Genomic DNA, 17,979 nt, shown 5'->3' with positions numbered 1-17,979 from the left:
ACGACCGAATGTGGTGAGCGTTGAGGCATCTCATTTAGGCACAATCGATATTGATGGGTGTTCACTAATGCCCATCAGACTGCCTGGAGCAATTCCAGATAGCGCCCTTGATAACATCCGCGGCCATTGTAACTGTTCCACTAGCCCGCATGCGATCGTTTGTCGTGTATCATTGTTAGTAAGTTCTTCCTGGCACCAGTCACTGGAATGGGAACAGCAGTTTGTCGTGATAACTTGCCCTGAACAATCACTCTATTTTGTGTGTAACCGAACCAACCATATTGCTGCTTAAGTTTAAGGTTTTGGCTAGATTATCAGGCTCTGGTGTTTCGCACGCATGTCCTAGAATGCCAGTGAACAGTAAGGGTAAAACACATTCTTTACAACAGAATCAAATACTACTGAACACAGAGTCACAACACGAGCAGTTACGGGAACAATAAATCCATTTCCCTTGGGTTGCTTATCGCCAGTGACCCGCTGTCTACCTCCACTAGAGCGGATGTTGTCCAGCTCCAAACAACATACAGTTCAGTGCAGGGTAAATTGTTTGTACACTGTAGTCCTCATTTCACAGAGAAATGTCCATCGCAGTCTGTGTGTTGACACGTCCTGTAAAAAGCGGAAGAACTGTCCAGTGCGGAATGATTCTGGTCTCAAGAAAGACACCTTTTGAACAAGTAAGTAAACCGTCACACCGCATCTACTCGGTGGCGGTGATTCCTCTTTGATTTATTCGCCCGCAGTTTCCTATCAACCTTGTTTAAATTGGACGCCAAATTGTGCGCCCATATATTGTAACACCGAAAGGAGACAGGTAGTTATTTTGTTGGAGAGTATTCAGCGAATCTATGAGTAAAAATACAAAATCAGGTTGCCAGTATCTTAAGAAATCAATTCCTGGAACAGACAAATCCAATTAACTAGTCTGATTGTTAGACAAACTGACGCCGGTACAACGACTCCGACTAAACATGGGATGAATTTTTGACTGGCTGTACGAAAACCTAACCAAAGTCCATGGGGTCAAGTTTGACGATGCGTATCTAGCACGGTTGGAGTGAACACGGGAAACATTGAAATTAGGCAATGTGTTTTTGATTCGAACGCCTGTCTTGTAATGGTAGCAGAACACGATTCGGGCGAGCTGCATTTTGTTTAATTTGCACAGCCCCATTATATGACTGGTGCGCTAAGCTACGTTGGGCAACTGAAGACATACAAATAGTAGGATATCATCTAGGAGGAAATCACTAAAGTCATGAAAACGAAATGACGCATAAGGAGGAGGATCCTACGAGTCGCGCGAATGACAAAGAATGCTTTCAAATGAACACGCCCACAAATGATTAATCCTAAATTCCCCAACAGAATTTAGCATTCACGAGAAAAAATGGGAGAGTTTTTCAATTAGGCACGCTGAAAATAAATCGGATTATGGGTCCACGATTAAAACGTGTTCATGATGTTTTTGCTGGGTATGAGCTTATTTGAAATTTTGGCAATTATGAGCACATTAAAATAAAAGCATTCGCTGCTAGCAAAGAACATGCAAAATTTTTCAGGTAGGTAGCAGATAAGTGAAACTCTTTTGTCTCTTCTAAATACAATACCTATTACCTGTACGACCGCTTCCGTCTATCTCATGGTAATACGTTGGTAGCTCTCTCTCACAATTGTGTCAACTTTTAGTTCTTCTTGAGCCAAAACTGGACAGATTTTGACAAATTCTCCCGGTTGCATACGAATTCGGATTTAACAGGGGATGCAAACAAATCCAGCTGAATCTCGCCAATGACGGGTCGATTCATCTGAATGCTCAACTGAACCCTGGAGGTGCCCTAACCTGTTGAGAACCAAGAAAGGCACATATGGTCGTGCGCTGTCTAAAACATTACAGCAACCATGTGAGTAGTGCTGAATTTGTCAATAATCCTGCTGCGCTGATAATAAGGTATTTAGGATGTTGACGATATTTGATGAAGAAAATGCTCATATTTTCGCTCAAAATTGCTGTCAAAATACTGCTTCACCAACCGCCTTAGCAATGTCGAACAGAAGACCGGCTTCGAACTAAGGAAACGCCTACTCAAGACTGTCCCGCGCCACTGTTTACCTGAAACTATCACTTTGTCGTCATAATCGGTATAACGTGCTTGGAATTCTGTTCCCAAGTAAGTCAAGTGGAGGAACCCAACGAGCTTAAAACACGGAGCAGAAGGTAACTGTACTGAGAGAAACCGAATTGGAATGAAGTGAACTGAACTGAACCGAACTGAACTGAATTGAACTGAACTGAAATGAACTGAACTGAATTGAACTGAACTAAAGTGAAATAAAGTAAACTAAACTGTACTGAACTGAAGTGAGCAAAACTCAACTGATCTCAACTGAACTCGAATGAAATTAACTGAGCTCAACTCAATCCAACTCAGCTCAACCAAAATCATCTCAACTGAACTGGACGGACCTCAATTGGACTGTACTGCTTAGTGCCCTTAGGCGCAAAACCTTTTCGAGTGGAATAAAACGTTTTGCGCCGATGGGTTACATTTTGTCGCGCATGTACTCAAACCGGAGACCTTTCTAATCCATATTCATATTTGCAGAGGTCAACCGAATTCATATTCCATCAGGTGAATCCTACCTGTGTTTGAAATAAGTGGCTAGCAAAGCAGCACGGCATCTGTATATTCATCAGTCCATCTCTTAATCTGCCTGTCTGCCTGCCTCTGTGTCTGCTGTCTGTCTGATTCCCAGTAGGTCTGTCTACCTGCCAGCCTGTTTATCTGTCTGTTTGTCTGTCTGCCTGTCTGTCTGTCTCTATGTCTTTCTGTCTGGCTTTCTCCCTGTCTGTCTGTCTGTCTCTCTGTCTGTGTCTGTCTCTCTCTGTCTGTGTCTGTCTATCTCTCTCTCTGTCTGCCTGTCTGTCTGTCTGTGTGTCTGTCTGTCCGTCTGTCTTTCTGTGTGAATACTTGAAACTATATCTGTATGCACGTGTGTATTTTATGTATTTTATGTTTTTTTATGTACAACGTATACGTATGAATGTATATGGAATGGAGACCGGTTCCCTGATTGTAGGAATGAAGCGAGTGCCTCATGGTACGCACTTCACTCGTAAAATTCTGCATGCACAATTGTAGCAGCATTTTACGTCCGCCCTAATGCCTTCACTGTTGCGGAAATTGTGTTGTCTCACTGCAACGAGCACCGCAAATATATGACCTACAAGTAAACCAGCAGTGATTTTTTCGAACTTCACCAAGTAACTGTCAACCGATGTGAATAGCGCTTCAGAACCACGAGGAAATACTTAACGATGCTTCTAAACCGTCAGGCGTTTCAGTTGAGAGAACATCCACTGATGACGTACGCCGAAGTTTAATATTGCCCATCTACTTGAGGATCACTACAAAAATGTTTCAAGGTCTTTTTTTAACCTGAAATTTTGTGTTAGTAGATGTATCCAACTAGAACACTCTAACGATCTCACTTGATACGGGTGTACTAGATGATTTTCTTTGTTTCTGAATGAATAAATCTGACATTCTGATCGCTTACACTGGCTGATGTAATGTCTTTTTGCGCCGCCGCAGAATGAGCCAATAACAATCTCAACGTCAGCCGGTATCCCATGATGCTGCTTGTACCAATGACGTTGACATGACTTGTGTTGTGTTCAGGGAGTTTTTTGAGCTTAATTTACGTCGATTCACGAAGAAATTTGCAGACAGGGTCCATAGCCAGGAAGCGGGATTCTGGTACGGAAGCAATTTTGTGTACAAGATCGTCACAATACCTCATTTAAAAAAAACGACATTCGGACAGGAGCTCTACAATCTTGGCCTACATTGACTTCGGTCATAATACTTTCGAGTCTGCCGCTCGTTTCTAAACTAGAAAAATAACCACTTTGCAACGAAACCTAGGGGCCCTGAAATATTTCCCACAGGATCTTAAGAATGGATACAGATACAATTAATATGTATGACATTTCTCATATGATTCTCATTTTACCCCATGCAAATAAAGCCGGAGCGGACGAACGAACTTGATCAGAATGGCTTCCTAATACACACTACTTGATCTCAGCAAGTAGTACTAACTTAATATAATTATCATAGAGCCTAGTAATTTCGGTACCTTCAGAATGGGTATTTTCGGTGTCACAACTGGTTTCAATCGTCTTTGTTAGGATTTCCGACATCCGGTTCATTCATCAGAACAGTTTTGACTACAGTAAAGCGAACTAAATGGGGATATCTTAGATATGACAAATCTAGAAAGCAAGTTAAGATTATTAGTGGTGGCTTGAAGATCATCGAATTTCTGAAATTTCCTAGACGATTTCACATAAGATAACGGACGCAAACACTTAAGAATGACAATGCCGCTGTCCGAGTAACATGAATCATGGTATGCACTCATGAAACATCTGAGTTCGATGGGCTGTCAGAATCGACCCCACACAATCGGAATAAAGTAGCACAAGGAGGGTATGCTGTCGAATCCCAGCAGAGGCCACAAAATGTGTCCATTTGATGTGGCTTCTACCCACCGCCTTTTCATTGAAAATCACAGTCATAGATGCAAGCAGGTAAAACAAAATTTTTCCGACATACACTATTTTAAATTTCCACTCTGAAAACAACATAGTTGTTCATCTATCAGTGGAGCCAAAACGTTTGATTGCAAAGGTATCATTAGATGGTGGCCTTTTACGTTGATAATGCACGTTATCGAACGAGAATGTAACGGCTATTTACTGACTGTCAGGCTGAGCACTCTTGCCTTTCTTCATTTCCGTGGGTGTTTGGTTGGGCATGTCCAAAGTGTAAGATGCACCATTTATTAGGTTCGGCAAAAGGGAGCTTCTACTGAATACGGTTCCACCAAAGAGGTCATGTGTGTTTGGTTGTTTGTTCGTTTACGGAACTGGGTTACAGGTGCGAACAACAACAACAACAACACCAACAACAGTACATGCCAGCTCAACAGCAATGTGATCACAAAATTTGCTGGGGTAAAAATGGGATTCCATCTTACGGAGCGTCCGGATACCAAACTCCTCAGCAATATGTAAACTCCTAACTGGGAACTCTGGTGATCAGTCAAAAAGTATCTTGAAGTCTCAGATATTCGGTGGTTCTTTCAACAATTGTAATATAATTCCCCTTGCATATGGACATAACATCCACCCGACGAGTGAATGGTTACGTGAAGAATGCGGTTCTGCCGTAGCTGCCGGCGGATATGGACGAGTGAGTCTTTAGTCGTACGACCCCTGTGCGTCGTGTTCACTGGCCCCCGTTCGACAGCTCCATGAAACTCCATGAGTCCTGGTCCTTAGCTGCTAAAAATAAGCTTAATGGCAAATCAATCGACAAGTGTCCGAGACCGACTGTGAGGAGTCGTTTCGAGAGATTTAATTAACAATTGGCGAATTGGTTCCTAGGCCACGGTTCGGATTTTGCACAAAAGTTTCGTTTTTTATTGGGTTCGAAGACAGTGGGGGAACCAGACCGTCAGTTTTCTTATGACTTTTCGACCTGATCAGTGCTGTGTGTGAGGATGTGAACATAAACCCCGTTTTAGGACGTCCTTTTTTCTAAATCTTTCCCAGTCTAGTGCATGTCCTGCCATCGCCGGATCTTTGACTATCGCCTGGTATTCATCTACGTTTCTCGGTGGCCCAATAGTGGAACGCAAATGCTCAAAGATTCTGATGTGCAATTCCCTTGCTGTCAACCCTAGTACAGTCGTTACATTTGTTTTTGCATACACAGTTCCTTGTCCCGTCAGCCGGATACCGATCCTTCAAATGCACCGAAACCGAGCGCTAATTCTTCCTCCTCTGGAATACTACTCTAATGTTAGCCGTATTCATAAAACTTCTAATGTCTTTGTTTTGTACGGAATAAGTTTCAGGAATATGATATTTCTCACACCATATTTCTCAAGTGTTATCTCCTCTAAATATGAGTGTAGTTCGTTCGACTTATCGAAAATAAAGAGCTCGTATTCTTGAGCAAACCCGCATGACATTATAGCACTCACCATTCTAGATTTGCCACTCCGGCTGTAGGTATCCAGCAGGCTCACCAGGGGAGACGAAATAGTCCGTGGATTCGCCGTTGTTGTTTCCGAGTTCACTTTGTATAAGAAGTCGTGAAAATCGAAGTGTTCTTTTAAACACATCGATTCAAATCACTTCCAGACGCCCACGAACCAAATAGGCTATCATGTTTATGTGATCCTTCCGAACTCTCAAGTGAATTTTATAAAAACGAGGATGACTATTGGAGCAATAATACTACTTGCAACTAGCGTGGCTTAAAAGGAAACCTTGTTACTTGCATCTCCGATTTGAAAATTTAGCGATGGATGTTACGGAAAATGTAGGGATGCCAGAGGGACCGTCTGCTGGTTTCAAAATGACCATCCAATGATTTTCAGAACCTTGCAATTTTGTGTAAAAGAAAACCGCAGGGGAAGGTAAATTTCTCGGTTTGGAGCGTTGCATGACCTTCAGCGTCAATCACTTAGATCAGCCAGATGCGCCATGAAACCATCGATTCACCCAGTGAGTAAATACCCATCTTTTCAAGGCTAAACCTGACGCACTGCAAACACAAATTCACCAAATACAAATTTTCATCGTCGTTTTTTAGTACAAAAAGCATATTATTATCCCCATGGATCAAAGGTTTCAGTAAAGGCACTCATGAAGCCAGTCGCTTCGTGAAATCTATTTCCGGAATCTGTTTGCTGCTCAGCACTGTCAGAAGCGCATGGACGCTCAACCAAATGACTCACATTTGTGCAACAGAATACCACAAACCACTAATGTGCGCAGGCTATTGTAAAAGGTTTGCGCAAGTGACCAGTAATTGAACGAGCTGATCGAAACGGCCGCTGAAACCCCGATTAACATAGACTTTGTACCGCAGACCCATTATCTTTGTAGTGGATTTAACCGCTATCGTCATACATATGTAGGGCAAAGTTCGATTCACAGGAGACGCACAGTATAAAATTCCGGGAATATGAAGCTTCAAATAAGCCTGAATGTGATGCGTCGTTTTTTGCTTCTTATTGCGTTCTTGTTCTGCATTGCCCATGTTGCATGTTTGGAAGCCGCTGGTGTCCACAACTGGTCATCCATATTTAACAATAATCCATCAAAGAACTGGGTTATCCTTGTCGCTGGTTCCAATGGGTGGGTAAATTATCGAAATCAAGTAAGTTTTAGTTGGTTTTTCATTTGTTTGCGTCACAAAATTATATCTAAATCCGCGAGTGAAGGGTTTTTCAAAGTGAGAATCTGCACTGTTGTTCTCCTAAACAGTTGTGTCCAACGCAGTTTTCTCCATGGCAATGATGTTTCATTCGAAAACGCGTTGGGTAGAAGCCATAAATAATAGATATATAGGTGGACATATGTTGGATGGGTTATGTTTGTTTTCGTCAATATTTCCTTGCCCTACAACGATATTTCGCCCTGGTGGGGTCGTTTAATCGGCCCTATTAAACTCAGATGTTAGTGGAGTGCATACATTGTCACGTAAGTCGGAAACCGACATCTTAACGAAGACGATTTTATGGTTGCGTTATGTTACGTGAAATCGCAACTTGCCAGTAGAAGGTATGGTGTTGCATCAGAACAAGAGAATTTTAGCTCTTCGATGGTCTTCATGCCACCACTAATTATCTAACCTGACAGTGAAGGTACCAGACTCTACAGTGCCGTAATCTAGGGTGACCTAGTGAAGAAACTAACCATCAGAAATTTCAACAAAGAGCTCTGAGTTAGCAACGCCATTGACAGTTAAGGCAAAAGCCTCGGAATTGCTAAGCAATAAAAGCGAATAAATCTTCAATATTTGGTATGATCAAGTAGTGTTCACTTTGAACAAACATATGTAAATCCAACTTGGTCAAATCGTTTTATGAGAATTGTATTGAAAATGTTACCTATAATGAGTTCATCCGTACCCATCATTAAGATTCACTGGGTATTATTTAATTGGTACTGAAATTTGCCGCAATATTACTATTTATCTTGTATACAAGCGAACGACAGTTTCCCACGTATTTTCGAAGTCAAGGGATGCAAAGATTGTAGCACTTTGGTGAGCAGGTCGTTGTTGCGACTCCATTCATCAATCTGCATGTTATGTTTAATTCACGTGTCATTTGTGTTCTCATTCAGGCTGACGTTTTCCACGCCTATCAAGTGGTGCGTAAAAACAAAGTTCCAGCGGAGAATATAATTACTCTCGCCTACGACGATATTGCAAAACATCGCAAGTAATGATCGCGTACAGTTTTCGCTATATGATGGCAACCATAGTGTAGAAAACACGCCTTCTTTGTTTGGTTTTCACATACCTTACTCTTGTGCCGTGTGCCTCATGTACATAACTAGTGGATTCGAGTTGCCCACAATTATGGAGTTCCATGAGTAGCATCAGATGTCACATCAGATTTTGCTTTATTGGATACCATTTCATGGATATAGGTGCCAAAGAACCCTAATGCAAGCAGCACACTTTGATGACGATGCTGATGATCATGATGATAATATGCACCCGTTTGATTTGCCAATTGCCTGAAATTAATCACATCGATATCTAGATATCTTTTTATTGCATCAGCCGGCTGATGATCTGGAGCAAACATTAAGATTAATGCAGCCCAAGATGAGAACAACATTAAGAAAGCATAAAAATGGTTGTAATAATTGTAAGTCGTTTATTGCCCAATCGTTCATTCGGCTCTAGCATCTATAAGGTGCGCAGCTGCCTGGCACACGAAGGTCTCACGAGGGTCGTGATGCTGCCAGGTTGCCCGAACCTAGGCAGAAGAGTTCGCTGTTAGAGGTTGGGTTGGAACCACGAAACGTCCGTTCTGTAAGTTCGCGCTCCAACCTCTTAGGTCACCCTGCTCCCGGCCAAATTGAATTACATTGAAGTGCACTGAATATATATCCTCATAAAATCTGCTGCTGGTTGTGTTTGAATGTAAAGTTACCTAAAATAGTTACCTGTTCGCACAAAATTTGTAATGCTCTTTTTGTGCCCTCCACCAGGTTCATTGTAGGATACATTAATTGTTATTGCGTAAAGGATTATAAGCTAACACATCATCGAATATGTGACCGAAGGTGCACTCATCGTCGTGGAAATCGATTCCAAAACCAGCCCGAGATCCAAATTCCAACAGAATTCATGAACTTTTCATTACTTTTCTTTGGAACTACTTGTTATTTTTTTCGAGAAAATCAGTTCCCATTTTCATTCTTTTATACCAGAAATCCGTTTAAAGGCAAAGTGTTCCATGACTACGAGCACGAAGATGTCTACAAGGGTGTAGTAATTGATTACCGTGGAAAAGTAAGTCGGCGTCCCGGTGCGCGGCAATCAAGTAAATTCATGCATCAGTTCACCGTAGAACACAGGGTGCAAATAACATGACGCTGCGTATCGAAACACAATACAAAGCCAAGGGCAGCTTAACCAGTTTCCGCATATTTCAGAACGATATGTTTACTTGAACGAATACTCGTCATAATGTCATAGAAAACTCTCAGGCAGCTCACGACCGAGTTTAGGCTTCTGCACCCAGTGCATTAAGTAGGCTAGCGTTTTTGTCAAAAGAACCAGGAAAGTGCACGGGGACAAACCGCGCCCGAATAGCTTTCTCCGAGGAAATATTCTGCTATATCTCGAGTGATGCATAAAACAAAGCAAGCAGCGGCCCAAGGCAGAAAATTTATCTGACTAATATCCTTACTTTAATGTTCAACTGTGATTAGGTTGAGTATTAATGAGTGATACTCACTTCAACATGGCGGCGATTTCTCACGTGATTTTCGAGAAAGACGAGGACTATGTTGTCGTACTTCCAGGTAATCCATGGTCAACTCAACTGCTAACACTAGGCTTGAGGAGTTTATCCCAAAGCCATGGTTGACAAACAGACCAACAACCGAATTCTTCAGTTTTCAGAGTACAGCGATCATCGTGTAAATAATATGAATGAAGGTGGCGAGTCTTTCTTAGGATTCAAGTTGATGCTCACTGTGAACAGAATGAGTATCGAGAACACCATCGTCACAGAACTAATTGGTCATGCGTGTTCACTCGTTTTAGGAAGTCACACGGGACAACTTCGTGAGAGCATTAAAAGGCGATGATAAACTTGAAGCCAACAAGAAGAAGGTGCTGAAAAGGTGGGTGCGCTCGGATGTGGATACTGTTGATGTGCATGCTGATCACAGCTATAATTCTAGTGTTCCAGGTCAGAGCTTCGGGACTAACGAAATGCGTGTTCAGTGCATTAAAAGCGATGATAAACTTGAAGCCAACAAGAAGAAGGTGCTGAAAAGGTGGGTGCGCTCGGATGTGGATACTGTTGATGTGCATGCTGATCACAGCTATAATTCTAGTGTTCCAGGTCAGAGCTTCGGGACTAACGAAATGCGTGTTCAGTATTCTCGTAAGTAAGTTAGCCCATGATCTCCTTAGGTAAATAATACGGCTGCGCATCAGCCTACTGCGGCGCAGCGGAACAATCATGTGAAACAGAGCCGTGCGATTACACCTATACGTCTGAATCACGTCCGATTTCATCATGTGCCGGAGAAAGGTCAGATAGGGACACAGAATTGTCACACCCCCTCCATGGCCAAGTCACCCCATACACAAGCGCGCAGACGACAATCTTTGATCAACCGAGACAAAGGAACAACCGCCCGAGAACCGATGTGGATGTGTGGGAGACACACTGGTTGGTTGACAGCGGATCGACCATCAAATACGGTGACAAGTGAATCATATATATATATATATATAATGTTTTTAATTGCGGTATTACACAGTTACTTCAGGTCGACTATAACCCAGTAACGTCAGGGCAGGTGAAAGAGATACAACAGTAAATCTTTCAGAAGTCAGTCAAAATTATCTGCTTCACTCCAGGGGAAACCTAATTTATAAATTTCAGACTACGGGATATTGTTATCTCATAGGCATCACTTGCCAATGTTAACAAGTTTTGAAGATATTCAGATATGCGCAGTTGGGCATGGTAAAATATCTGCTCGGACTTCTACAGGTTGGGGTTGGACAATTTTCGTTTGCTCGGATTCAGGAGTTGTTTTAATCCACTGTGTTGACCGAAACACTTGAGCACTGCTGATTTAATAATTGAAAGTCAAGTTCGCTTGCAGACCTGAGGATTGATTGTATGGCAGCAATTAAATCTGTTTCGTTATTCGACAATACTCTCAGCCTCTAGAGTGCCTGTTTCGCCTTTGATTCTATGTGGATTTTTCTTTCAAAATTCCGTCCACGCCTTTCTGACCCGCATCAACGATACCAGAAGCACTGACCTACAGAGAGAAGTCAGGAAACGATGCAAACTTTCATGCACTTGCAAACCAATAATGTGCCATCCGTTATACACTGTTTGGATTTGCAACTGGTGCGCAATCGGCACGCACCAGCTCTTTGTGCGTGTTTCCTAACTAACCAGTGCTTCCTACAGGGACCCGGGATGGATGTTTCTGTACAGTATCCAAGCTTTCGCAAACCGATCTCTTTCGTTCGCAGTTAGACAAAGGGCCTATTGACTTAAAAGTTTTGTCAAGCCTGGTTGTTGGACCTTCTTCAAGCGCTTTGTGTAAGTTGGTGGTCTGCTGTCATTCGGCTTTGCTTCCGGGAACATAATGCCCCGAGTTCGATTCGGTCGCGATTCCAAAGCGGTGATCTAGTACCTGTTCATATGGGCTTTTTTGCGGTTTCGTCGATCCTCACAATTGCTTGGAGAGGGGACTTCCCGTATTCGCCCTTGCAAAGCACTCAGTTTGGTAAACACTCATTTCTGAACTCACCCGCCAAGTAGTATTTGATCTGTGGCACTTTATTTGCTGTGTCCTAGAGTATGAAGTTTGCGCTGCCTGTCACGGATATTATATCCTGTTGTGATAAGCTAGTTTTCTGGAAAACTACATTTTCACGATATCTTGCTAAGCATATTCAAAAGGGGGTAGTTATTGTTACATTATTGGGAGTCGAACCGCTAACATTGCACACAAATTATCTTAGATGAACTCAACGTTATCTCTTTCCTTTCCTTTAGGCACTATCTGGCCTGATTTTTGCCTTAGCCATACTCATTTACATATCTAATGAGAAATAAACAAAAGTGTTTGAAGGCCTTTCTAATCCCAAGCTGACCAAACTCGGTGTTTCCAATCCCGCCGGTAGTTTGTTGGGATGGAGGAGTAAAATTGTTTGCATAATAGGTGATCATCTGCACACTAAACCAGTTTGATTAACTGGAAGGGCATACCTGAATGCAAACTCCGAAAAATCGGGCTACAACACAACAGCTATTCAGGACCAACCACGCAAAATGTGTTACTAAAAATAGAAATTGGAGTGGAAAGTCAGACCGCGATTACAACAGAAATCGGTAACCGATCAAATAGACCATGAATCGATCGAATTCAGGGGATGCAGGCCACAACGCAGCAAAGTTTGAAATGGACCATTTGGACTCTTACAAGTGTATTTTTCATTCAGATTCTCGCGGCCGCATAATTTCAGACAGGTATGGAGGGACTTTCGACCAAAGCATTCACTCACGATGTCACTTTGTTTCTTGATGAAACATTTGCAAGCTGATTACTACGATCAGAAAGCAGATGGACAACATCTTGATCAACGGCCAGGAAACGGAACACTTCCAAATCTGTTTTAGCTAAAAACATATGGCTTCCGGGATATTCGAATTCAAATACAGGTTTGCCTCACCTTGGTCCTCAGTAGTGTACGCATAATACAGATATCCTATTAAACACATGTAATCATGATAACAAAAGCGTGTTTTTGAGTGAGCTGAGTGTGACTATTCCAAAGGCAAGATGATGAGAATACTGCCTCAAACTGCCTCCATGCGGTCAAAACCACGGGAGCGACCACATCTCTGGATACATGAATGAACCAACGGCGTTTAAACAATCGATTTTTCCTTCCCCCATTTCTGTGGTCACGCAAATAGCAGACTAGTGGAAGTTTCTTTAGCTACCGATTATATCACTCAGCATGTACATGGTAATATTCTGACCGACATGTTCGCTATCCATCCATTTCGGCCGGATTTGTTGCCCTTTCTGTTTAGCATGAACGCCAGCCAATAACCTTCTTCTCAAGACCACCCTTACCTTTCTGCATACTTACAGCGGTCCTGATGACAACGTGTTCATCTTCTACTCTGGCCATGGTGCGGCTTCCGCTATCTTCTTCCCCGATGTAGTAGTAAGTTTAGTTAATTGCAGTAACCGATTTTTTACTTTCCAATTTGTTCAATAAGGAGTTAGATTGTGAACAATTTAGGGAGTCGTAGATATACATGTTTCGGCGCACTCTAGTCGGTAATTCTTTATAACAGAATGGAATACACATCAACCGAAAATGAAACACAAGCTTCGAGGTTTAGACATCTTCCTTGGGGGTGACACATTCAGTGATTCTAGTTTGGTAGGTCTCGTCTAGATGTTTTGGATGATTATGGCACGTAGATTTTGATTCACCAAGTTTGAGGTTGCTCAACGCACATTGTTTCGCGGGTGTTTCAAGCCGTAGTTCCTATAAACAAAGAAGCTGCTCGTATAAGGTCGCCAATAAAGCGTAGATGATACGAGGAACGCGTCAGGCGTATTCTTCTTGACAAGAAAACATACTCCTTTTACTTTCAAAGAAGGAGTGCGAATCTTTGGAAGTATGAAAATGTTTTCTTATTTCTGTGTGAGAAACCAGTCTGTGATGAAAAGCCGAGAAGCAATGTACAACTGTTCCTTTGTCATCGGGAATCATTGGTGGTGCGCTTGACGTTTGCAGCGTATAACCGTTTGGACGAGCGACCTACCATCAGCCTGATTTATTCTCACTAATTTAGGACATAACTTTGCTCATTCTCCAATCAAGAGATCCATATCACTGACGACTGACTCATCGCATGACACATCCTCAAATGAAAAATCCATACGAAGTGTGAATTATTGCTCCTTCTGCACTAATTACTGTCTGTATGTAGTAAGATGGGATTTGGTAATGTTCAATTGAGTGGAAGTCTTCCTAAATTTCATGTCAAGCAGTGAGGGCTGAAATGCTCCCCATCGATCGGGAAGTCGGACAAATGGTTGAAGGGACATGGCCTTAATCCCTGAGATATCTCGAGTTCACGAGAATTTTCTTTCGTGTTGCGACAGCTGTATGCCATGGAGTTGAACGATACCCTGGCCTACATGTATTCGAAGAGAATGTACAACAAACTGGTGCTGTACGTCGATGCTTGCTCTTCGGGCTCTATGTTTCGAGATGTTCTCCCTTCAAATATGGGAAGTAAGTAGCGTGATTCTTTTGCCTGGCTGTTGTGCAGACCTTGTAAAATAGCATTCAGAATAGCCTTCACATATGATTATAATACTGCACTTTCCAATGCAACAAAACGAAGTTCCAAGCTTGGTTCCTTCTCGTTCTCTTCGCGATCCTTGAATGGAAGTGGCCCCTGATTCCACACAAGAAGCACTCAGCCGGGTATGACACGAAATCAAACATTCATCGATTAATGTTGCTTCCGCTGCCAGATAAGTTCCATACTGATGGAGGAAATCATTGTTCAACCCCTACAACCCCTATGATTTTTTGACGTCTCTTTGCAGCAACCAGAAATGGCAAGTGGATAAGGTCTTTGTAAACTGTAATTTAATTGTGGGTCTTTTCTCAAAAGTACACTTCAGCCTAAGAATAACAGGTCTGCGGCTTGCAGCCTGTTCATTTTGACCGCTCTTGTCTGTGGCATCTTCTGAGGGACGGTGCACCATAAGCATTGCAGATAATACATCTACATTTTGATTCGATTTTGACGGGCTGACCCCACAAAATCCCGGCAAATATCTCGTTTATGAGAGCTTTTGCAAGTTCCACCCAGTCTGGGTTCAAGTCTTGATTAGGTTTCAGGGAAGGTCATGGAATGCGCCTACCTGATTCTCCTCAAGAAGCGTGGAAACCATGATGTCCTGTCAACATAGTGTTAACGACCCTCTGAGTAGTATGTTAGTTCCAGACCATTGGCAGTTTCATTATTTCCGTGAGTCGCAGGGCGATCCCGGCGATAATTTACCTCACTATTTCGAAAATCTTTGATATTGTCTTGCACGTTCTGTTGTCTAAACCCCTGAACCTGCAGCCAAAGAAGATGAAAAATCCTGGTCAATGTTTTGCTATGACAAGGAAATCGATGCCTGTCTAGCGAACGAATACTCGTATGCTTGGATTACAGATTCGGAATACGTACGTTTTGGCAAAACTGTTGCAGATATCTCTATCAGTTGTGATGAGTTGTCCGGTGCTATTCAGTAGCGAGTCCATTTGATTTTCTGAACCATTTATTTTTTCTGCTCTCAAGCATGAAGGGGATATATGGCAGTTCAGCCGGAATAATTAAACCACTGGTTAAATGCCCGGAATTTCGTACTATCCTCCCAATCAGGTTTACCTGTGCTCATGCAGAGGCGTATCAGAGTCTATCAAAAGACTGGATGCTATCGGTTTATTCCGCCCTCTACGTGACTGGTTAAAGAAGCCGCAAATCATGTCAACGAATCGATGTTATCGGCGTTTTTGTTATAATTTTCGATTGAGATCGCCTGAGTAATTTTCTGGAGATGTAAACTCATTGGCAGTATTGTGTTAGGCCAGGTTCAAGTATTTTCCCATTTAATGTAATTCTTTTATTTTGAATAGTGCACTAAATGAATTTTTGTTACGCGTAGCGAGGCGTCAGTGTTGAACATGGATGATGACAATGATTATTGCGATGGTAACGATGTTGATGATGATAACGATGATGATGATGATGGCTGATCTCTTGAACGCCTTCGTCAAAATACATCTGTCTGCAAGGCAGTGGAGCATCAGCGTTTTTCTTTGCTTTTCCTCTCTATGGTGGTGATGATGTTGGTCATTACTATGGAGCATCAAATCCTTAGAATGTGTTATATGTGCATGGTGTCCAGGAGAAGCGGAGTGCTCACTAATTTCCCGTAATATGTGTCGTTCCATACCTCGGTTGTCCTACCTCTAGTGGCAGTTTCACATTTCTGCCTACACTGGATCCCTTAAAATTGTGTAAGCTGATCCGTCTCTTTCAAATTTTTCACCTTTGTCATTATCACTCACACGCGCGCAGAGTGACCTCAAGAAGCGTACATTGGAGCAACAATACCAGGAGGTGAAAAAGAGGACGAAAGATAGTCATGTGATGAAATATGGTGAACTGGTGAGTCACAAAACGCCACGCGTCATTTGTGAAAAGTTAAACTTTTATGAAACTGAGTCTTTTATGGAGGTGGCGGTTGTATTTCGTTACCGCTGAATGGCGACGATAAACGTTGGAATTCTTCATTAGGAGCTTCAGGTTCCATTGACGAATCTCAGCAAGGTCGCTAGTCCAGGCATCTAGATAGTCAAGCCTAGACAATGTCATTTTTCGGAATACCAAGGAATGGCTTTGTAATCTTGTTCTACACACGTTTCTGCGCTGTGGTACAAAAGGAATTCAAATATTTGTCAATCATTTACAAGTAACTCAGAGAAAGAATAGATTTAGTCCTTCACTGAAATTTCATCCGAATAGTTAAAACTCTAGGAGCCAGTCCATCCATTTGATGTCCTTTTCTCTGATCGCAAGTGTAATACCACTGTCCTATAATGAGCCGCCTCTTCATTGCATGGACCCAGTCACCATCCTAGTTGATAACGCACTAATAAGTGTACGTTTATTATGTATTTCAGGCAATAGGAAGTCTCCCTGTTGGAAAATTCCAAGGACATTATGATCTGCTGATGCACCGGAATAACGGAGCAATAGCAGTATGTGTACAGCGCCATATTCAGCATTTTGAATTGTCCACTGGAACAGACATTTCTTACCTCTCCATAGTATAGTGATACTTTAACATGTTGCCACTTCAGTGGCAGAAACGTATACGATCCCAGTTAGTACCGACAAGGGATGTTAACTTGAGAATGACCCAATAACCTCAGTTAGAATGTTTTGTGACGGAAACAAGAGTTACTGCGACCAACAAAGTTCGTCTGAGAAGATTCTCAATAGATAGATAGATAGATAGATAGATAGATAGATAGATAGATAGATAGATAGATAGATAGATAGATAGATAGATAGATAGATAGATAGATAGATAGATAGATAGATAGATAGATAGATAGATAGATAGATAGATAGATAGATAGATAGATAGATAGATAGATAGATAGATAGATAGATAGATAGATAGATAGATAGATAGATAGATAGATAGATAGATAGATAGATAGATAGATAGATAGATAGATAGATAGATAGATAGATAGATAGATAGATAGATAGATAGATAGATAGATAGATAGATAGATAGATAGATAGATAGATAGATAGATAGATAGATAGATAGATAGATGGATAGATAGATGAATAGATCGATAGATAGATAGAAAGGCAAACATATAGAGGGACAGACAGACAGACAAACAGACAGACAGATAGATAAGCACGCGTTTAGATGAATTACAGCGAAGCGTAGATCAAACACATGAAGCGTCTGATGATCGCCGTTAGCATGGTCAGTGGTAATCGAACTGACCGAAAGACAAGCGCTTCAGCGATTGGGAGCATTCATGGATTTCATGTTACACTCTCCGACGGAATAAGGTGTTTTCCACTGACCATGAAAAGGGCACAGAATTTTCACTTACCAATCTCAAGGTGCTACCTGATTCTGCAGCAGGATCGCTTTTTCATCAACTTGTTTAATTGTATATGCCCATAGCATGAAAAGACTTACATGGCATATATACATACATACATACATACATACACACATACATACATACATACATACAT

General features: G+C 41.9%; 1 protein-coding gene across 1 annotated transcript in view; it reads left to right on the top strand.

The window, feature by feature from the left end:
* Positions 1 to 7,049: 7,049 nt before the first annotated feature.
* The window catches only part of T265_10755 (hypothetical protein), a gene marked incomplete at both ends in the record, with an annotated part of 15,913 nt that continues 4,983 nt past the window's right edge, over positions 7,050 to 17,979 (top strand). The window contains 9 exons of the mRNA XM_009177220.1: positions 7,050 to 7,244; positions 8,216 to 8,313; positions 9,317 to 9,398; positions 10,158 to 10,237; positions 13,253 to 13,328; positions 14,282 to 14,414; positions 15,262 to 15,365; positions 16,264 to 16,353; positions 16,869 to 16,946. Of these exons, the coding sequence (XP_009175484.1) occupies positions 7,050 to 7,244; positions 8,216 to 8,313; positions 9,317 to 9,398; positions 10,158 to 10,237; positions 13,253 to 13,328; positions 14,282 to 14,414; positions 15,262 to 15,365; positions 16,264 to 16,353; positions 16,869 to 16,946 (936 nt within the window). The remainder of the gene's footprint in view (positions 7,245 to 8,215; positions 8,314 to 9,316; positions 9,399 to 10,157; positions 10,238 to 13,252; positions 13,329 to 14,281; positions 14,415 to 15,261; positions 15,366 to 16,263; positions 16,354 to 16,868; positions 16,947 to 17,979) is intronic.

Source organism: Opisthorchis viverrini (assembly GCF_000715545.1).
Source record: "Opisthorchis viverrini unplaced genomic scaffold opera_v5_401, whole genome shotgun sequence".
In the NCBI taxonomy this organism is placed as follows: Eukaryota; Metazoa; Platyhelminthes; class Trematoda; order Opisthorchiida; family Opisthorchiidae; genus Opisthorchis; species Opisthorchis viverrini.
Note: the sequence above shows the minus strand (reverse complement) of the source record. Positions and strands in the feature narration are given on the sequence as shown.